Source organism: Amblyomma americanum, chromosome 10 (genome assembly GCF_052857255.1).
Source record: "Amblyomma americanum isolate KBUSLIRL-KWMA chromosome 10, ASM5285725v1, whole genome shotgun sequence".
Lineage (NCBI taxonomy): Eukaryota > Metazoa > Arthropoda > Arachnida > Ixodida > Ixodidae > Amblyomma > Amblyomma americanum.
In genome coordinates, this window is record NC_135506.1 from 29,976,780 (window position 1) to 29,998,981 (window position 22,202).

The following is a 22,202-nucleotide window of genomic DNA, read 5'->3' on the forward strand; positions in this document are numbered from 1 at the left end:
TCTGAATCGACCAATATCAGATATACCGGCACATCGTTCGTTTCTAACATTTTCCGTAAGGAGGTCTTAAATATGAGACATCTCTTCTTGGACCATTCAGGAATAATAATAACAATAATAATAATAATAATAATTGGTTTTTGGAAAATGGAAATGGCGCAGTAACTGTCTCATATGGTTGAACACCTGAACCGCGCCGTAAGAAAAGGGATAAAGGAGGGAGTGAAAGAAGAAAAAGGTGCCGTAGTGGAGGGCTCCGGAATGATTTCGACTACCTGGGGATCTTTAACGTGCACTGACATCGCACAGCACTTGGGCGCCTTAGCGTTTTGCCTCCATAAAAACGCAGCCGCCGCGGTCGGGTTCGAACGCGGGAACTCCGGATCAGTAGCCGAGCGCCTAACCACTGAGCCAACGCGGCGGGTACCCATTCAGGAATACTGCATCTGTGCTCACAGTACCTCATCAACGTGTACGATTTATCCTCCTGATTCTATTTGCAAGTAAAACTCCAGGGTATACTCACTGGGGTCATAGATGAGCTTTTCCTTGAGTGCAGACAGGGTGGCGTACTTCTCCGTGTCGTTGGCTTGGCTAAGCGCGTAAGCAACTAGGGCCGCGACGTAAGGCTCGTCGCTGTCGAACGCGTTCTCCCGCAGGTACCTCTGAGACAGCTCCACCGTCCGACGCAGTATCTGCAAGTAGGCCTTAGGGACATTCGATGGGGAACACTAAATATGCCTGCCCTTAGGCAAGCGGTATATTACACAAGGGGCCTTCAATAAGTTTAGCCGCCTCAACTGGGGTAAATTTCAATAATGTGACATTCAAATAGAAGTTTGTAATGTCCTTTTTTCGGCGAAAATGTCGCTATTCAGTAGATCCCCCACTACCAGCAATGCGCTGACCTCGCTAGTGCGCTGTCTCTGTGTGCGTCCGTAGAAGAATGAGGGCCGCTGCTGACAACACCAAAGACACTGCACACCACTTCGTCACGCGCCGAAGCGCGTACCTTTCATACTCTACCTCATCTTAAGATGCAACCAAAAAGCCCAGTGGCACGAAGTCCAGAATACAAATTGCAAAGTGTGGCTGGTGTTGTGAGCAGGGGCCCTCATTTACTACTACGACGTTCAAGGACCAGTGCACAGGTGCCCCGGAAGTGTGCTGCCGCTGCTTCTAAGCGATGTCCTCTCAGCAAAAACAATACTCTAAACTTTAACTCGAATTTAAAGGTATTCATTTTCAACAATTCACATAACGCCACATCTTAGGAGGCAGAAAAGACTGGCCACCTCTCGTACTTACGGAAAAAAAAATTCGGCCCTTGTGTTGCAGAAGTAGCGTTTAATTTGTTTAGAACTTGGCAAGTAGTAGTAGATGTGGTTAATATATGAAGAATCACGTGTCATATCTATGTAAACATGCAACTACTAGGTACCTGTTTTTCGGTAACAATACCTAGAAGTTATAAGTATACAGGAGAGAACCGTCATGAAAACAAGACAAGAGAAATAAAAGCAAGTTGGCTAGATTAACAAAAACACATACGTTCGCACGTAAGGATTGCCACCCGTTAACTTAACAAATTTTATCAAGTGGCCAAAGTTTTCAGGCAAGACATGCATCATAATTTGGGAATGCATGCAGAAGCATGCACAGAAAAAAACACAAACGCTGTCAATGTGTAAAGTGGTGCTAGCTAAGCTAAGCGAAAAGTTTTGTTGCCTGCAAGTATAGTGAAATGATTATTTATTCGGCCCGCTTAACTAACTCCGAGGTTCATAGGAACTTGGCACACGAGGCCCGGACAGTGGACCGGATGTTTTGTGCTAAACGAAACATATTACATTCCAGATATTTTGCCTGCAACAGCACTCAGCATCATTTAACTTTTGAAGCGTACCGCTGAGTGACGACTGTAATCTATCGCTGACAGTGCAGGGGCGTCGTTTTGCACTGGTTTTCAGTAAAAGTCCAGGTGACGTCGTTTGGCAGCAATACTCATAAGGCAGGCACTATGCAGTGTTTGTGGTACTCCGTCGCTCAGTGAGCGCATTACACTGAACGGAACGTGCACGTGATGCAGACGTGCTAGCCACCGTGTCAGTGAAAATAGCGCGCATAAAGGACCTAAGCACCATATCAGACGAGGGACATGCCGCTGAACTCAAATGAATGCTCCTCGCCTTTCAGGTTGCATTTTGAGACTATTCTAGCCAACTTCGTCGTTTGAAAAACGTTCAGCCGAGCCTGAAGGCAACACTGGACGTTGAAGTACTGTACCATGCACTGAGAGAACGGAATTATGCGTATATGACCTCGACTCGAGGAAGGTCAGTTGCCGCGATGGTATCATCAGCTGTAGTTCGAGCTAGTTGGTATTGCCCGAACTAACCAGCCCAAACGACTCTCTGCTAAAGTTAATTTCTTGTACAGTCAGAGCTGGTGATGTCTTCCTTCTTGTTCTCTCGTTTTCGTAAAAGCGTGTGCTGTTTTCTGTCATGATGCATCACCAGGTGGTGTCATGAGGCTTCTCGGGTCTCAGACGAGTCTACGGTGCAGGGCCGGCGCTTTATGAGTATATTACGAGGCAGCGGTGGTTAGTTTACTAAGCTTAAATGAGCTCGAGTGGCCTGGACCTTTCGCAGCAAGCCATGGGTCATGCGTGGTAAGTGTTTGCACTCAGTCATCTCTCATCACTTTCACCTACTTAATTCCTTCCCTCAGAATGCAGTTCGGGTGTCCACCAAGGGCGATGCAGTTATAGTTCCATTCCTCTCCTCATAATCCGAGCTAGTACCCAAGCTTGCGGCTACTCGCAGAAGTTGGCTGGTCGAGCTGGAGGTTCATTGCCTTCTTTTGTGGTTGTAGGAAGGGTGGAAAGTGGGAAGACATGGGCTTGTGTACTGGAGGGCTATCCTCCACGCCCACTGCCTGCGTGTCATAGAAGGAGGCGGGGAGGAGAGATTGAAAGGAGAGGGTAGACGCGCAGCCGCAATGATCACGCCAGTTGACATGTGCTGCCCCCTCAGGCCTAAAGGCGGCCAGAGAGGCCGGTGGCCTCCAGGAAGGAGAGTAGGCGCCGGAAGGTCTTGGCAGGATGGTGGCCGCCAGGAAAAAGAAGGTGGTCCACTGAAGAGCAGGGGAGGCCCAAGTAGAGATAACCCGCCTCCATGATTGTCCTTGCGGGCACAAAGGCAGGGCACTCACATAGGAGATGCTGGGCTGTCTCTGCTGGGTCATTGCAGTGTGTGCACCCAGGGGAGGCGGAGAGGCCCAGGCGAAAGAGGCGGGAGCCGGTGTTGACGCAGCCTACCCCGAGTCTCAGGAGGAGGCTGCGCTCTTTGCAGTCCAAGCCAACAGATGGGCACGTTAGGGCAAACAGTCTTAAAATTTTCTAGGTGTTTGCAGCCAATGTTTTCTTCTTTGTTTTTCCTGGCTGCTTCAAGTAGACGAGGTGCCATCTCAGGAGATACATTTCCCACTGTCTTCTTCAAGATCACTCTTACGTATTTCGAATCAGTGACTCATTGCTCTCATCCACATCTTCCTGCACTACTTTCAATGACATACTTGCAGTCAAACTGTTCTCGAGAACTCTGATGACGTCTGTTTTTGTTGATCAAGGCATATCACCCAATGTTCGGTTTGTCTCATTTTTTTTTGCGAAGATAGTGGCATTTACGCTTCGCCAGTTTCAAGCCAGACGCGTCATTCTGCCCACATTCAAGCAGATACTGCGATGCCTTCGTGTATCGAACGAAACGACCAGAAATGGTCAATGGGACTCTGCCTGACGCGCCAACCTTGTCTTGGATACTGACCCCCGAGAACTGCAGTTGAAAATTTCTTGCCTACATCATCTGTTTCTCATTGGTTATGGTCGAAACGGGGTCTGGTACGAAGGGGCTTCTTCAGAGAACGAACTTAGAGCGATGCCACGAAATAAGAAATGTGTGATCCATGCATGCTGTCCTGTGTTATGCTGGAAGTTGCCTAGGGCCTGCGTCTAACATTCCTTCCCATGCATTACAATAGTATCCTTACTTGGGACCCATGGACTGTCTGGTCGAGCTCATAGTCGTGCGTGTCCTCCGCAAGATCATCCAGCCAGTCAGGCAATTCGTCTCCATCGGGAGAGTCAAAGTCCGGTGCCTCCCGGACTCCAGTTATTGCAGTAAGTCCAAGGAGATAATCCGCGTCCGAGCCCCCGGTTGTGTCGCTCACGGCCGAACGCCGCCACCTCTACACAGCATTATTGAACGATCGTGGTGGACACCTTAGTGTCAGTGCATGCCTTACTTGGAATACCTACTTTACTGTGCGACTAAAGGTCCCAGCATGCACTCTTCCAGGTAGATAAAGCTAAAGTATCTTCATAGAGCCACCAAATCTGGATTCCACAATGACCACATTCATTTGTTGAAAAGCATGCGGGTCCTTTTGTAAAAGTCACGCTTGCCCAACTTCATGCCCCCCTCCCCCAAAAAAAGCTATTATAATCAGAACTGGAGCATGCAATATGCTGCCAAAAATATCACCACCGGCCTCCAAAAACACACACTAAATACTACCTGCCTGGATACAACACTGAGCCAATAACCAAAATGACACCCTCCCAGCATTTGTTACTATCAACCTCTCTCGTGACGGGATGTCTTATGTTGATACCTTACGAACTCGAATCGTCCAAAAAACAAGATAAAGCTATATAGCTTTTTCTGCTCCCCATTACAAATGCGGACCGCGTAAGAGTGCTTGTCCAGCATAACTTATCACCGTCGAACATAACTGTTGATTAACTGAATTGATCTGCTCATGTGCTGGTGAATGTCAGCATGTGCCACATGCGGGGACACAACACGACATGATAATTACCGCTTTGTTGGTAGTTGCAAAAGGGTCGTGTGGACCATTCGTCATGCTCGGAGGCTTCATGCACTCCAAGAAAGTTAGCAGGACAAAGGCTGTCATGGGCACAGACCCTCGGACTCCTCCCTGTCAAAGAAAAAGAACGATCTAAGAGCATTGCTTTCACCGGGCTGAATAGTATCTTTTCTACTCTGGTAGAGGGCGACCGTAGGAAGCGATCGTAATAATCTCTATATGGGCTAAAGAGGTAAGCAAAGATTTACTTTTGTGAGACACCGTTTCAACGGGTCATTAGCTTAGCTCTTGCGTGATCGTACCAGCATGATCTTGTGCATGATGGGCTTCTTTTCCACATAGCTTCCATCGTACTTTTGGGCAGCCGCGAGCCACAGCATGCCGCTCTCAATCACAGTGGGGTCGATGTGCGTGTAGCGCCTCGACTTGCAAAAGATGCGCAGCACGAAGGCCGTCAACCTTTTTTGAGAAAGGGGAAAACAAACGCAAAGTACAATGAATATAAGTCAAGAAAAGAAGCTGCTGAGAGATAGGGGCTCTAGGCAAGACTTTCCAAAGGTTGTTTTACGTGCAAAGTGCGGGTCAAGTATTGCGACTGAGCCTGGCTGCGACATGCAGAAAGTGAAAGGCACTAGCTGATGGTCTCTTCGCTCACCGTCATTCAGGCTGCTGGACACGGTGGCGTAAGGGTTTAAGCGAATTAAAACGACAAAACAACGATTATGTCGCAGTTCTGTATGTCTCACGTCAGCTCAAGCCTGCTTGTGACGTCATAACCAGCGTTCGGCTGCTGTAACCTGCACTATATCTGAGAATAAATTCAACTATAAATTACTTTACGATCAACGCTTATTTCGCGATAGCGTATACATCACGTTCGGTTGAAAAGCCGTCGCCGTAGATGGCGCCACGTGTTCTAAATAATTCGGGGATGCGTAAAAAAATAGTACCATGGTAATTTGTGGCTCTAGTGATTGATTGGTGTGTAATAGGGGATGACGAGTTAATGAAATCATTGTAACTGGTTGATTACAAAAATGGTTTGGTTTATGGGGGTTTAACGTCCCAAAGCGACTCAGGCTATGAGCGACGCCGTAGTGAAGGGCTCCGGAAATTTCGACCACCTGGGGTTCTTTTACGTGCACTGACACCGCACAGCACACGGGCCAACTAGAATTTCGCCTCCACCGAAATTCGACCGCCGCGGCCGGGATCGAACCCGCGTCTTTCGGGCCGGCAGCCGAGCGCCATAACCACTCAGCCACCGCGGCGGCCCTGATTAATTACAGAAATGAAAACATTAAAAAAAACGGGGGTTCGAAGGTGTCAAAATGCTCAGAATTAAAATGTAGTGCTTTATAATTTTGATTAAGAAAATTTAGAGTGTGTAATTGATCAAATAATTAATTTAAACTGAAAAAAAATTAAAAATACATTCAAAGGTGTCAAACTGCTCAGAATGGAAAGCCTATCGCACAACGCTATCGCGTATCATACCCTTAAGGCGGAACTTAAGTGTCCGCTTGAAATTTTATTGCCTTGAGCGTAGCTCCAAAACATGAACACAACAAACATGTGTCCCTATTCCTTTCAGGGGCGAATCTAGAACTATGTCTCATGCGGAAAAAAAAAGCATTGAAGAACTCACCATACGCTGCTCTTCCTGTGCGTGAATGCAGAAAACGAGCCGTCGTCTTTTCGAAACGATAGTTCCTTTTGATAGCCTGCACGATAACGACACAGGACACGTCATGTCACGCTCACATACGTCCTGTTCATTAGACGTCACCTTCTTTGATGTATCGGTAACCCTTCTCCTCTAGTGCTTCGTCGATGAGCTTGTTTTGCTTGAGGTACTCGAGAGCGTACAGCGTCGGTGCCATAAGCATCATGGTCTGCTCTCCGCAGCCCGTGGGCATTGTGATGAGCGACTCGATGTTCTCAAGCGTCATTTGAACGGATGGTCCCAGCTGATTTCCTGCACAATCATTCATTTCGTTATATGAATGTTACTATGGAGCACGTGTTTTTATACTTGAATGACCTCAAGCCGCAATATTTATGCTGTTTTCTGAACTAGAAGATTACAAAACTCGGTGGCTGAATGTTATGCTCCGTCATCTGGCACCGAAAGTGCGTGATGCGATTTTTTTTTTGAGTTTTCAAAATCTTTTCGTATTTCGGCTATACAGAAAAACTGCTGCACGCTAAGCGCGTAATTCTATGGGTGGTTCAGATTTTTTGTGTTCTTGTGAATGCAAGCTTTCTTTTAAGATTGAGTGGATGAAGCGCACAAAAGACACGGCACATAGGCAAAGACGGACACGACACAGGCGCTACTTGCAACTTGTGTCGCGTCCGTCTTTGCCTATGTGCCGTGTCTTTTGTGCGCTTCATCCACTCAAGCTATGAACCAACTTGCCCAAGAACGTGTTCTACTACAATACCTTTCTTTTAAGATGACATTTCTGTAAAGAACAACCTTCGGTTCAATTCAATTTGGTGTTAGCGATATGAAAGCAACAATATCATTCCCATTTATTCGTGCGCGAAAGCTCCAGGTTTGGTTCCTTACATACCTATGACCATGAGAGAGCAGGTCTTTGTATCCGGGATTGCGTCAGGTGGCATTCTCGTGTTTACAGAGATCACTTGTAAGTTTGCGCCAGGGTCCAGTGAATCTGTTGAGAAGAAAAGGGCCAATGAAGAAGTGAGGCCCTCTCCGCAGGCTGAGGATCTGTGAAGTTTTAATGCAACAGCTTTAGAGGGGTCATCACATCAAAATCGCACCAATGCCCAATGTTGCGAAATTCGCCATTTAATCGAGAGGGCTAGGTCACGTGACCTAGTTACGTCATCTCAATATGGCCTGAAGGCCCCCCTTATTGACCGAGGGAATTCGCGTGACCTAGTGAAATCACAACCTCCCCATCGTGGCAAGTAAGTGGTAATAATGATTTTCGAAGAGGTCACGTGATCTTGTGACGTCATCTCAATCTGCCCAACTGGTTGTGAGCCACCTAGTTCTTACACAGCAACCTGAATAGAAAATTAATATCACAGTAAGAAAAAAACGCGATATATGCAAATGTCGGCACCGTCACAGCATAGCGGACACCTCCTACTGACTAACAGACCGAATGTGATATCTAATGCTATTGAATTCCACACTTAAAGTGTCCTAAACGTCCCCACAGTTTTTTTTTTCATTGGTTTTGCACCTCTCTAAGCTAGCTTTCACATAATCCGTTAATTTATTTTTTGTCTCAATACTCACAATACTCAATACTCACAAAAAGGAGGTGGTAAAAACAACCAGAAGCTAAACTACCACCACAAACGAATATTTAGTGGAAGATTACAAAGTAGACAAAAATGCGGCGATACGAGCTTTTGTAATTTTTGCACGGAGCTATAATTTTCAGTTTTGTAGCGAGAGCTACACTACGCCAGCGCTTCGAGCCTTCAGCGTGGCACCCTTGAGCTCGGCGCCGTGGCTGGTCATGTGGTGCGGAGCAGCTGCTGCTACTGGCGGCGCGGCGCGCCGGCGAAACGGAACGGCGGAAGACTGACTTTGCAGTTCGACTGAGCGAGTTCCACTCGGCCAGATGTAGCTCTCGTGTCACTCCAAGTTTAACCAGAGCTAAACCACAGCCAATTTTTCTCATAAACCGCAGAGGCCCTTACATTACCTGCAGAAAGCAGAGACGCGAGGTTAATAATAATAATAATAATAATAATTGCTTTTTGGGGAAAGGAAATGGCGCAGTCTCTGTCTCATATATCGGCGGAGACCTGAACCGCGCCGTAAGGGAAGGGATATAGGAGGGAGTGAAAGAGGAAAGGAAGAAAGAGTGGCCGTAGTGGAGGGCTCCAGAATAATTTCGACCACCTGGGGATCTTTAACGTGCACTGACATCGCACAGCACACGGGCGCCTTAGCGTTTCGCCTCCATAAAAACGCAGCCACCACCAAGACACCTTAACCGTGTTGGGCGCGGTTCAGGTGTCCAACGCGAGGTTCGCTGACCTATAAAGCGCAGATAGTTTGTTTTGTATGTCCCCGGCGCGCCTGCTGTTATATCCCACTGACGACGAGAATCATTAGGGAGGTGCATGCCGCGGAGTCGCAGGCTGGCTGCCGCCATCCCTCACTGTCGGCACCGCCCGGCTACAAAAAAAACCCGATGCGTCACCTTCCCTCTCGGCTAATTCCACCTCGGGGTAATTCCACCAGCGCGACTCGTCTGAAGTGAACAACCTGGTGAGCCTTCGGCAGCGCTTGCTTCGCGGGTGGAGAACGGCGGACTCTGATTAGTCTGTCCAGGTTTAAACTAAGCTACATGATTGGCCGCTTACAAGCAGCACTTTAATTACCGAAGGAAAGCGTCACGACAATGCTGCCGTTCATTTTTAAGCACGGAGTTGAGGATTACGAGTAGCAGAGGAACAGCAGTCATCCTCTTGCTGCTAGAGACCTTAGCTCCGGAGATGTTGCGCGCTCCTTAGTATGACTGCCTCTTGTTTTATCCTACATCTCTTGACCTAGTGTAAACAATGTTTCCTACTGCCCTATGGTTAAAAACCAAGTTATCTCATGGAACTCAGCCGGGCCTACGGATTTGCTTCTTCGATTCGGCCAGGCTACGACCCCAGCTGGAACTTAAACTTTGCTACAATATGATTAGGCAGAGTATCTGCAACCCTAGTGATAGCGAAATGTATTAATACCCGAAAAGCGAAAGCATTACAGAGATGAGATTATGACTAATCTTTTCAGAAGTGGGAAATACACTGACCTCACGTTCGGGGAATTTATAAGCTCTGCTTTAAATATGAGATGCTCCTCTTAGAATTGCCTTCAGCTCTGCTGCTGGTGCATTGAGCTTGGTCGTGGAAAATGCAAGAATGGGCTCATTGTTATATATCCAGCATGAGAGCACTGTAGAAACTGTTGAGGAAGGTCGCACTTGCCTTGGTAGAGCTCTCCTTTGATGCTTCTGGTTCTTCGTCTACGAGCGTTCGTTGGGTCAATGGGCACAGAGACACTCTTCTCTACTGTCACCCCTTCTGGCTGCAAGAGTTCCGTTTATTTGAATACAATATATAGCAATGAATTAAAACAATAAGCACTGGTTTCAGCGCCCCTGTAACTGCAGCATGGACCAGGCAGCCCAACATGCAACTCTGCATACAGTTAAGATAGCAAATGCGATCACAGCTGCAAGAGTTTTATCAAGACACCGGTTATACGGTTCCTGAGCATTTTATCAAGGCCCACTTTCTCTCACTTTAGGCTACTTAGTGGCAACACCAGCGGATCATAGGGCTTCCTTCATAAACTCTTTCGGTACTTCGCAGTATGGCGAACCTATGTATTAGTTGCTTCTGTTTCGAACGTAAATAATGTGCGGTTGGCAACAGTGAGAATCAGGGCGAAAGACCACGGCTCTTTAGCTCGTTTATGCCTCCATCAACGTGTAGCAAAACGCCGCGCGTTAGATGCCTGCTGCGGTAGTTCGTGTTAACACCAACAGCTTTCTTTCAATCGTGCATTATTTGCGTAAGAGAGCCTCGCCTGACATTTATCGCGAGTGCGTCCTGAAGCCTTACCACGACGTTCAGTTCCTTCTCGACGACATCCTCGCCCATTGAGCTTTTCACGAAGACCTTGATGACGAACACGCCTTCCTTGAGTGGTATCACGGGAAAAGTGACGCTGGACGCCGAGTTGGCCTCCACCACCACAGGGCGGCGCTCCGAGCGCTCTCCCGGAAGGGCCCCGGTGCACAGGCCTTCGACGCCGTAGATGTAGACGTTGCCCTGGCGAGCAAATAACACGATAACGTGTCAAGGATACGTAAGTGCTTCTATGGTATCTTGTACGAGGTGCACACAAGTTCGGTTGATGAAAAGGCCCGGCAAGAGCCAACACGGCATGCGCAACATCAAAAATGCTCTTCGTTGTTTATAGCAAACTCATGGTGCATATAATCAGGCCTAGGCACGCCTTCATAGCCTAGCAAAAATGTGCCAGCGGCGCAGAGTTCGTTGAGCTGTTTTCGTCGTGTGTGTCCTTCATGTTTTACCAGTCAGTAGAATTTAATTGCCTTTGAACACTACAATATATTTATCTTTGCACATGTACAGTACTCCATGAAATGTGCATGCCACACAGTACACAAAGCAATGTAGAAAGCATTGGACGCTACGTGGCAAATTCGGTTAGACCAAGTTATGGAAAGATCATAACGACGATGATCCATATCGTGATTTCTATCAGAGCAGCAGCAGGTGCAATGCGGTCAGAACACATTACATCACGACGATGCCCGTGAGCAAAGTCCAGACCAGAATCATCTCACGCTTCTTTAAAAAGGTGTAGGATGTAACTCTGAGGACGGGAATGGGCGGAAGCTGTGAGTAGGGGCTGTGCCTCTCACTTTAAGTCCGAAACAAATAACTACTTAAGTTCACCGCAAGTTACGTTCGATTTTCAGTTTTAACTGAAAAAATCGCTACCCTTGACATGCACCCGCACAAGTAGCTGGCTGATCAGTAGGTGTTACACTCAATCAAAGGAAACATTAATAAAGTACAGAAGTCGGGTATGTGATGAGAAGGTTGGTACATTTGGATTGCGAAAGTTGTGTTTTGAGGCACTTCTCTGTTCCACCCTCTGCTCCACCCTCCCCACCCCGCTGCAGACCTGGAGGCTCCAGGCCCTCACCGGCTGCTATATGTAACTCTGTTCGTTCACTGTCAGCAGGCAGTTAGTTTATACTGCACGTAAAGACACCGGCGCAAAACCATGCGCAATATCACTAAAAAGCGTCATGTTCTGGCTACTGTACGACAGTTCAGCGGCAGTTAAATCGCTTCCGTCTCCACACAAACCCCACGATTCCTTGCGCTGAACGATTACAAAAATTTAAACAGTCTGTAGACTGTTCATAGAATTGTCTATAATGTCTATAAACGCTCTATAGACAAACCCTGGAGAACAGTCCATATGCGATACAAATCCTATATAGACAGTCTATAGACAACCATAGATTTAAGGGCATACACTTTTAGTAGACTTTTGTCTGCAGACTATGAATAGACAAAAAGAAATATCTACAGGAATGTAACAGAGTTTATAAGAAGTCTATAGATTGTCTATAGACCAGTTTTATAACATAACGATGACATGACAACCCAATTCTTTGGAGTAAACCTCCTCTTGCGCATGTCCAACATTCCTGGGAAAGAATTTTCACTATTGGAGAGCTGTAAGGTACTTATATAAAAATATTGAAGGTAATGATCCATTCTTCCAATACATAGCGGAAGCTTTCTTTCATAGTGCTTCTATCACTCTCATCTAGCAGTTAAGACCGCCATATAAAACCAATGGAGAACACTTTTGACGAGAGCTAAAAAGTTAATTGCAAAAAAAAGAATTCAGCCCTGCCGACGGAAGATATCCGGATATATTGATTCCTAAAGTGGAATCTCGCAATCTATGGAACAATTGCCCTCATTAACTATTTCCCGTTCAATAATGCCTTTGTCTAGAATTTTTGGTGATGTTCCAGTGTCACGGCTCCAAGATTTAACTTAATTTTGAACTGCGTTAGAGCTTCCGTCCACAATCACAGCTTTAATTATGATCATTTGTGTGTTAATTACTGGTAATTATAGTGTTAGTGCTGACAAAAAGGCCAAGACCAACTTCAAGTGATTTTTTAGCGCACAGCATCAGTACCTATATCTAATCCTTCCCCCCCCCCAAAAAAAAAAAAGTGATTCATCAGTAGAAAATAATGCCAGCCGAAAAACACTGAAAGCTGCGTTCTGAAATAAACATCAAAAAGAGGCCGTTTAATTTTCAGGAATTAAAATTCAAAAACTTCAACCTCTAGCTACGTGGCGCAAGATCGATTTGTTCATAAAAACTTTTGCTTTCCAAGTCGTTCAAGTAGCAAGAAGCAGCCCGCTTACACTTGTTTATTTTGTATCTTCGCCACTCGTCTTTTTTTCTCCGAGTTTCCTCATTTTGGAAGGACCTCTGTCTGCATCATCTGCAACACCACCTCCGAGAACGCGGGAGTGAGAAGAGCAGCACCATTTTATCACTCCGGTGTGTTTCTGCTGCAGGCACACTTCAGAGCATTTATTACGTTGATTTGAGCAAAAGCGTACTCCCCACTGCCATTAGAGCACATTCTACATTCGTTCCAACTGTTAAAAATGATTACGGTAGCACCTCTTGATAGATACTTGTTACTCTGCGGACCAAATACTAACAGTCACCACGACTGCCATATCACCATATGACTGAAATTCGAAAAATTGGTTTTTGGGGAAAGGAAATGGCGCAGTATCTATCTCACATATCAGCTGATACCTGAACCGCGCCGTAAGAGAAGGGATAAAGGAGGGAGTCAAAGAAGAAAGGAAGAGAAGGTGCCACAGTGCAGGGCTCCAGATTACTTTCGACCACCTGGGGATCTTTGACGTGCACTGACATCGCACAGCACACGGGCGCCTTAGCGTTTTGCCTCCATAAAACCGCAGCCGCCGCGGTCGGGTTCGAACCCGGGAACTCCGGATCAATAGCCGAGCGCACTAACCACTGAGCCACCGCGGCGGGTGACTGAAATTTGAAAAATTGAAAATTGGTTGTTGGGGAAAGGAAATGGCGCAGTATCTGCAACATCTCGGCGGACAACTGAACTGCGTCCTAAGGAAAGGGATAAAGGAGGGAGTGAAAGAAGAAAGGAAGAAAGAGGTGCCGTGGTGGAGGGCTCCGGAATAATTTCGACCACCTGGAGATCTTTAACGTGCACTGACATCACACAGCACAGGGGCGCCTTTTGCGTTTCGCCTCCATCGAAACGCGGCCTCCGCGGTCGGGTTCGAACCCGGGAACTCCGGATCAGTAGCCGAGCGCCCTAACCACTGAGCCACCGAGGTGGTTTGACTGAAATTTACAGAGAGCATTTCTGTACTAATATTAATAGCAGCGAGGTTAGAAGTTTGAGAGTATTATGTTTAAACAGATTTAAACGCTTACACACTCAGTGAGCTGTTGGTTTCGTGCATCCTGCAGTGGAAGCATTTTTGGCGATGACATGATGGCAGTGCACCTGGTTAGGACGGCCACCTCTGCCCGGCGAAGACCCTGGTTTTTACCTCTAGACCTTCGCATCGGCTGAAGAGGAGCCAATGTAAGTGGCACGGGCGGACACCTCAGAAAAAAGAATCCGCTCCATGGTGTATACCCGCCGCGGTGGCTCAGTGGTTAGGGCGCTCGACTACTGATCCGGAGTTCCCGGGTTCGAACCCGACCGCGGCGGCTGCGTTTTTATGGAGGCAAAACGCTAAGGCGCCCAAGTGCTGTGCGATGTCAGTGCACGTTAAAGATCCCCAGGTGGTCGAAATTGTTCCGGAGCCCTCCACTACGGCACCTTTTTCTGCCTTTCTTCTTTCACTCCCTCCTGTATCCCTTCCCTTACGGCGCGGTTCAGGTGTCCGCCGATATATGAGACAGATACTGCGCCATTTACTTTCCCCAAAAACCAATTATTATTATTATTATTACTCCATGGTGTAGAGGTTGGCGCCAAGATGGCGGCAGTCTAATTTCTGTAGAAAGTTCGCCGGTTCAAGAAGAGAAGATGCGCTCACCCTGATGGACTCGCTGCCGTAGTTGTAGACGGTGACGAGCACCTCAATCTGCTCGTTGCGCACCACCTTGTAAGGCAGCGCCACCTGAAGGAAGATGGGCTGGAAGACGCGCACCTCTTCGGCCTTGGGCACGCACACTCCCCCGGTTGGCGAGACGCTCACCGCCTGCACCGACCACGTGGTGATGCTGTGCGGCAGGCTCACAGCGAAGTCGGCTACTCCGTCAGGCCTGGGCAGTGAAGGGGGACCGCGCTATCATTACTGCCAGCTGTTCACCGTCAACTATGAACAAAAGTGTAATTTGTGCAGGGCCAGATTCATGAGCAACTTTTGGTTTGGTTTGGTTTGGTTTATCAGGTTTAACGTCCCTAAGCGACTCGGGCTATGAGGGACGCAGCAGTGAAGGGCTCCGGAAAATTTCGACCACCTGGAGTTCTTTAACGTGCACTGACATCGCACAGTACACTGGCCACTAGAATTTCACCTCCATCGAAATTCGACCGCCGCGGTCGGGATCGAACCCGCGTCTTTCGGTTCAGCAGGCGAGCGTCATGATCACTGAGCCTCCGCGGCGGCCCATGATCAACTTTTGGAACTAAATTGGAACAAATGAATTTTTTTACATCAATGTCTTGCTTGTGTTTGATGAGGAGATTATTTGTGCCTTGACACCAGATAGCAGATACGTGTTACGTTTATGAGCGACCTGACAACAGATATTATGTCGCCCACAATGCAAGCCAAGAACAGAAGATATAAGGCTTTTAACGTATTAACGTTTTAATAGTCTTAAACGTTTCTTCTCCCGCTTGTTTCGGTCTAATGATGTCTTCGGCTCACGGCACTCGTGAAATTTTCTGTGTACGCGTGCAGTGCCACACATTCGGTTGGCCTCCATTCACGTATGCAGTACTCTATGTTTGGCTGGTACGAGCACGCCACGCGGAAACATTAAACCGACTGCGCAGCGCGCGCGGTAGGAGGCGCCACTAGCGCAACGTAATTTAACTCTGTTATGGCAAAAAAGGAGCTTCAGGGAAGAGAGAAAAGAGACAAAGCATATTTAAATAAATTTTAAGCACGATAGCAGTCGCAATGCATTATTTTTGGCTGCACTCACACATCTACCAGTCATAACAACCCACACGCCTTGAACATATATACGAGAAAAATAAATCTATGAGTCAACACTTATCGTCCCATTCTATGCAGGAGAAGCCTGTGAGGCGTCTGCTATCACATCATACCTTGTGGCAATGCGTATACGCATATGAAAGAATCGTCTACAGATAACTTCGGAAGTTACTTTAGCGGAAGCTCTGCAATGTACATATCAAAACCAGTAAGCACAACGCAGTAATGTGGCGTCGGACAAACCCGCACCACCACGACCGCAGCATTTCACGAGCACTCCCGCGTGTCGCCCACCATTTCTACGCGCCTCTGGTTCAAGCGCGGTCCCGTGCGCTGTTTTTGCAGTGCTTGTTTGTACATGTTGCTAACCCTAATCGTCACGGCCACTAGTAAGAATGGCCTCTGAGATCTGCGCGTGTCTCGGAGGCCACGATAAACAGTGGGCAGCTAGAGCGACGCCACTTGGCTGAGGTCACGTGGCTTACGTGTTTCCCCTTTTCCCCGCGCACCAGATCGGAAGCAATGCGTCTCCGCCTAGGCGCGCTCACACTAGCGGGAAGCTTCCCGCGCCGGCACAACGTCAACGTCGACGCTGCCTCGCAGCTCCTCAGAATGACGCTCACACTGCGCGCGTTTTCTCGCTGCGGTTGTCTTGGAATGTGGAGAGAGGAGGCGCTGAGGGAGGACCCGAACACGATGGAAGAATTCTTCCACCGTGGACCCGAACGAGCAGAAAGAGAAGGGGATAGTCACGTGACACTAGAGAAGACTGGAAAGCGCACCCTTTTCTCGCGTCGTCGTCTTGGTCGTCTGCTAGCTCCCCTCCCGTCGCCCTAGCAAAGCAGCCGCCGAGTGCCCGGCCAGCCGGCCGGACGCGCGCAGCCTCCGCCTCCGCCGACGGGGTCACTGAACTGGGACTGACGTCACGGTTCGCGGTCGGCCCCCATTGGCTGTTCTCGTCAGCGGCACGGGAAAAATAGGTACCGAACCCATCGCTCCGCGGGACGGCAGAGCAGGCTGTCCGCGGGAGAAAAACCGGCTTGCGCGGGAAGCGGCACGCGGAAAACGTCCAGCGTTGCGCGTTTTCCCGCTAATGTGAGCGCGCCTTAAGGCGTCGTAAGCTATTCCGCGTTATGAAAAACATTACCACCATCGACGAGAGTAGTAACAACGATACTCATGGCGTGTGCAACATTGTTATGGGCCGGACAGTCAGACTACTTTGCAGGAAAGCATCGCGCAGAATTACGACCTTTGCTCGTTCACCTTGTGGCTTGGAACATTTCCAGCTGAACTGACCATAAAGGCAGAAGACAGGTGCTGGTTGATTAATTCATAAAGACTGTCTTATGGCTAACAAGTAATCGATAGACTGGTAATGACTGCCTTATGGCTAACAAGTTATCGATAGATTGATAATGACTTTCTTATGGCTGACAAGTGATAGATATTGGTTGATAACGACTGTCTTGTGGCTAACTTCCGCTCGACTGATTTACCGACTGGCTGGCTGCTTACTTGACTGACCGACTGACCGGCTGCTTACATGAATGACCGACTGACTGGCTGCTTACATGACTGACTGGCTGCTTATTTGACCGACCGACCTATTGATTAATCAATTGATTGATTGACCAATTAGTGGATTGATCGACCAATTGATCAATAATTTAATAAATAGGCTATCAATCAATCGATCTATTAATCAAGTAATTAATTGATAATTGCTTCAATAATTGGATTTCATTCGTTGTGAATTGCTTACCCAATCACTTGTTCGTCGAAGAGCCATGTCTCTCGAAAGTCATTCCGTACCATGGTGCCAGGCGATTCGTCACCATCGATCTCGTCCATGGTGACCTCAGTGCCAAAACGCTCTCGATCTTGCACGCGTTGCGGAAAGGTGGGTGGTGTGGGTAAGTGCGGATCCCCTGCGTACACGTGAAGGAGGCCGAGTTTCCTTTCGGACGACTCTTGTACAAAGCACAAGTTGAGAGCGAACCATAAAACCAACCGTTTTAACGCGACAGCGTTGAGGGCCCCGTGTCGCAGAAAAGCCGGTGTCGTCGGCGTCGGCCTTGAGCGAAAAATCCCAGAGGCATTAATAAATAAAACCGAGCAGGAAATTGGTCGGGTTGAGGAGTCGAACCAGGGCCACCGGAGTGCAAGACGAGCACGCTAACCACTCCGCCGCGCCAGCTCGTTGGTTTGAACAAGGGCGCGTCCAGTGAATACGGTGTTTTTTCCTTCCCTTACGGCACGGTTCGGGTGTCCACCGAGATATGTGAGACAGCTGGGCGTCATATCCTTAAATTTTCCAACGGGACACGCGTCGCGCCTAACGGGCGATGGCGTTCCGTGCACTCCTCGGCAACGCTGCAACACGCTGTCGCGCGTCTCTCTTAAAGGGACACTGAGGAGAAATTGAAGTTGGATTGTATCGATAGAATAGCAGCTCCTGATCACAAAAACGCCACTCTTACTGAAAACAAATCTCTTGCAATGTAGAAAATAGCAAGAACCAAAATACAGGTGTCGCCGCCACAGGCCAATCTCGCAAGTACAAGCGTGATGACTTCCTAGGACAAGAGGCGCCACCTGGGAGGAATTTTCCTTACTTCATGAAACCACGAATCTCTGAGGCTGGCAAAGCAAGGTTGCGCACCGCACCGCTAGCCGTCAGAAATCACGGAGTCTGCGTTTACGTCACGTATTACGTCACTCCGTTCTGAGACGTCATAAGAGTTGCCGTGGCGTTATAAGAGTTCCCTTAGTTTGAATCAGAGCGGCGGGAAAAACTTTTTCATCTTCGAATCAAAATTTCTTTGAAATAAATGCATCTTTCGCGCCCGGACAAGCGGCAACAAAGCCATGAAATGCCGAACTATCACATTTTGCTAACAAAAAAAAATGATAGAGTTCTCCTGAGTGTCCCTTTAAAGACGAAGCTTAAGCGCCCTCCAATTTACACATGCGGCGTTTTTGACACTCCGCTGGTCAGCCTATTTGCCAAATGCAGCCGGCACAGCCAGCGATGACAGCGCCACATACCGGCAGGTAGCGGCCACATTAAGACTGGCTTTAATAATCTGTCACTCGCTGAGCGTTCCACCATGCTCTGCTGAACCGCCTCGGTCCTATTGCCGACGCGTCTTCGTGCACGCTTTGCGATCACCTCGTGGTAAGAATTAAGTCGACGTGCCGCCTGTCAACGGGGCTAAGAAATGAAATGCCGCGGTGCGATCAACTGTTATGCACAGAAGCGCATGACGCTGCAAGATTATTTGATTAAACAAAAAAAAACATTTTACTCGCGAAGCTCTGTCGTTTATCGCTTAAAACTTCCTTTTTAAAGTTAAAACTATGAATTAAAGGCAGTAAAGAGGCAGTAAGTGCTGATTTTCATTAGCTATACTTTTCAGAGGGCGGTTAATATGGTCACAATTCAGCTTCGTGATGCATTCGATAGATGGCGTTGCAAAATAATTACTAGTGGCCTTCCGGAGTTTGAGAACTGCGAAAACACCTCCGCAAACAACGGCATCGCGGAATGTAACATGTTACTGCTGAACCGATGAGCCGCTTTGCCTGAAGAACCACTTAATGAACTGGAAGCCAAGCTACTATCAAGCAAGTAGTCAGATTTAGTGAGGGCTGCACTTACTATAGCTTTTACTACTTTTCTTTAAGAGAGCAGGGCCACTAGTATTTAATTCGTGGCGCCACCTGTCGAACGCGCTAATAAGCTCCACTCCAATGAGGCATTCGTCTCGTTAACATATTAAGTTGGGCTAGTTGGTAATGGCTTACTGGATTCATTTTCTAGCGGTTTTAAAAACACAGACACTACACATAAGACGACACAAAAGCGACATCCCCTAGGTAGTATGTGGTTTTGAAACTGCTAAGAAAATGAATCAACCAGCTTCCTGCTGTTATTAGCAGAGTTGGCTGTACTGTCTCTCCTGATCTGTGGGCAGATGACATTAAGAAGTTTGAAGGTATGCGGTGGGCGCAGCTGGCAAAGAGCCGGGTTAATTGGAGAGACATGGGAGAGGCCTTTGCTCTGGAGTGGGAATATTCAGGATGATGATGATGATGGTGGTGATGGTGGTGGTGGTGGAGCCTCCCCCCCCCCCCCCCCCCCCAAAGAAAAAGAGACATGTGCAACTTACTTGGATCTAATGCGGGTCTGGCGGTGGTGCTAAGGCAGCATTCTTCAAAGGCTTGGGCGCACTTCTCGCCCCTTTCCCCTTGCATATAGCGCCGCATGATGTGTGCGCGTGTACTGCAGCGACGGCCGATCCGGTCGGGCTTCAGACCAAGAGAGCAGCACTCCTTCAGGAACGGGTCGGCCCTGTATTTCCTCTCTGCAAAAAAGAAGCGCAATCCTGTTCACTGAACCAGGCGGGAGAGGAAGTATCTTAGGGGACACTCAGAACAAATACAGACTGGCCTGTGTAGACAGGGCACCGCGTTCTAATCAAAAAGATATCCCTTGAAAAAAAGCTTGAAAAGACAAAAAAAGTGACAGATGTCTCCCTCACCGGCCGCTTCCACAACTAAACGTGCACTGACATCGCACAGTACACGGGCCTCTGGAATTTCGCCCCCATCGAAGTTCGACCGCAGCGGCCGATATCGAACCCGCGTCTTCATTGGTGAGCAGCCGAGCGCCATAATCACTGAGCCACCACGGCTGCGTCATTACCCAATGCGCGAATCACTTAGACAAAAACTGAAGCATGAATTCACACCAGGGATGACCAAAGGTTGATAAACTCCATTTCTAAGGTCGAAGAAGTTGAATAAAGCAAAGCCCTAGCTATGTCATGGTAAGGCGTGATGGTTAACAATGTTGCAATAAAATTGATTCCAAAAGACATAACATATTCAGGCATGGGATTACCTGCAAGCCTATGACATCAAGTTGGTTTGTAGAACCACAAAAATTCACAACGTGACTTCTTTCATTTCTCAGAGAAGAGCTTAAATATTAGTGGCCGACCTCCACGACACTAAAGCCTGCTCTTGTCATCCGTCTGCTGTGTCTTCCGTGCTGCGCTCTCTGAGCAGTACTTAGGTGAAAAAATTTCTATGCTCGTGGAAGTACTTACGTGCCCTTGACAGAACGTTCCTGCGCCGTCGAACACGCGCTTCGCAGCTATTTTCTGAAAGTGTAAAAAAAAAGTACTGAGAAACATATTTTCTTTAAAGTAGCCTTGTATAATGAAGACACTTAACTTTATTCCTTCAGAAACATAAAAAGCATCTTAACGTAAGGGTAGATCAAAGAGTTACCTGTCCTCAAGACGTTCTCACGACCTTCCTCGGATATTACGACGACGCCGAAGCTAGAGATGACTTCTTCAGAAGACAGACCTCCACCGGGCCCGCAGCCTAGTTCATGGGACTTCAGAGTTTTAAAGAGCTGCAAATAACATTGGCACGCAACGCTCAGAATAATTCTACAGAAGAATCGAAGGCCAAGCCAAAAATGGCCGTCGCAGAGGACGCGCCCCGTTTCCATTATTCTTTTAATTTAGTAAGCGCATGCTCAGCTCGTTGATTTTTGAACAGCGGGTCATAATCCCTAATGATGTCACGTTTTGTACGAGTGATATGTTTTACTGTAGAATAAAGCGTTCTTTTACCTTTTCGCGGGTTAAAAGACCCTTGTTGTTGAGGATGTAGACTGCCTTGTCAACACCCAGAATACCGACGCGCGTACCGCTCTTTCCGAGTACCTTCAGGGAACCGTTGCTGCCAGGCTGGTCTTTTCTGAAGTCCGGCTCAATCTTTATCTGCACGCATACGAACAAATCAAATGAGAAAATTATCCGAGCTTAAAGTTGACATGAATCACATTATTTACTGCAAACGAAGTATTTACACCGCCACACCAAGTAACAAAGGCCAATAACCATTTATTTGCGAACTCATGCCACTGTTTTCTTTTGACTCACTATTGTTCGGTCTGCAAATAAATTTAGAATGATAAATGTATTTGCATTCCGTAAGTTGTCAAATTTATCGCTGCGACAAAGGGCTATGAATATTTCCGAGCTGGCAAGCTGGACTATCTAGAGAGACGCTATGAATTTTTTAATCTCTTTATTAACCCTGACCACATGGCACATCGGAATGAGAGCATGGGGCTCACTTCTACATTATTCGGTGTAGCTGATTATTCGTTGTAACGAAGCCAATTGCGCTGGAAAGGAAACTGAATGCGGAGGATATTCTGTTGCAGCTATTGCGGGCGATATTTTGTTGCAGCTATTAATTGGATAGACATGGGAGAGGCCTTTGCCCTGCAGTGGGTGCAGTCAGTATGATGAATGATGAATTATTATTATTATTATTATTATTATTATTATTATTATTATTATTATTATTATTAATACCTCAGTAAATATTTCCCAACCAGCATCTTTACACTCAGCGAAGCATGTTCTTTTACAGCATTCAATTGTTCATTAACTGGCATTTCAGAAAGTGAG

General features: G+C 47.5%; 1 protein-coding gene across 6 annotated transcripts in view; it reads right to left on the bottom strand.

Annotated features, from left to right (window-relative positions):
- The window catches only part of LOC144106987 (complement C3-like), a 74,184-nt gene that overhangs the window by 20,864 nt on the left and 31,118 nt on the right, over positions 1-22,202 (bottom strand). For 2 of the 6 annotated variants that reach the window (XM_077639961.1, XM_077639960.1), the window contains exons 15-29: positions 21,354-21,503; positions 21,001-21,130; positions 20,817-20,870; positions 19,875-20,069; positions 17,465-17,630; positions 14,566-14,794; positions 10,504-10,713; positions 9,865-9,964; positions 7,470-7,571; positions 6,680-6,868; positions 6,539-6,614; positions 5,193-5,349; positions 4,882-5,001; positions 4,051-4,248; positions 527-707 (exon numbers count right to left, since the gene is read on the bottom strand). In XM_077639961.1, coding sequence (XP_077496087.1) covers positions 527-707; positions 4,051-4,248; positions 4,882-5,001; positions 5,193-5,349; positions 6,539-6,614; positions 6,680-6,868; positions 7,470-7,571; positions 9,865-9,964; positions 10,504-10,713; positions 14,566-14,794; positions 17,465-17,630; positions 19,875-20,069; positions 20,817-20,870; positions 21,001-21,130; positions 21,354-21,503 — 2,257 coding nt within the window. The remainder of the gene's footprint in view (positions 1-526; positions 708-4,050; positions 4,249-4,881; positions 5,002-5,192; positions 5,350-6,538; positions 6,615-6,679; positions 6,869-7,469; positions 7,572-9,864; positions 9,965-10,503; positions 10,714-14,565; positions 14,795-17,464; positions 17,631-19,874; positions 20,070-20,816; positions 20,871-21,000; positions 21,131-21,353; positions 21,504-22,202) is intronic. The other 4 variants (XM_077639962.1, XM_077639964.1, XM_077639963.1 and 1 more) reach the window with 2 other exon arrangements.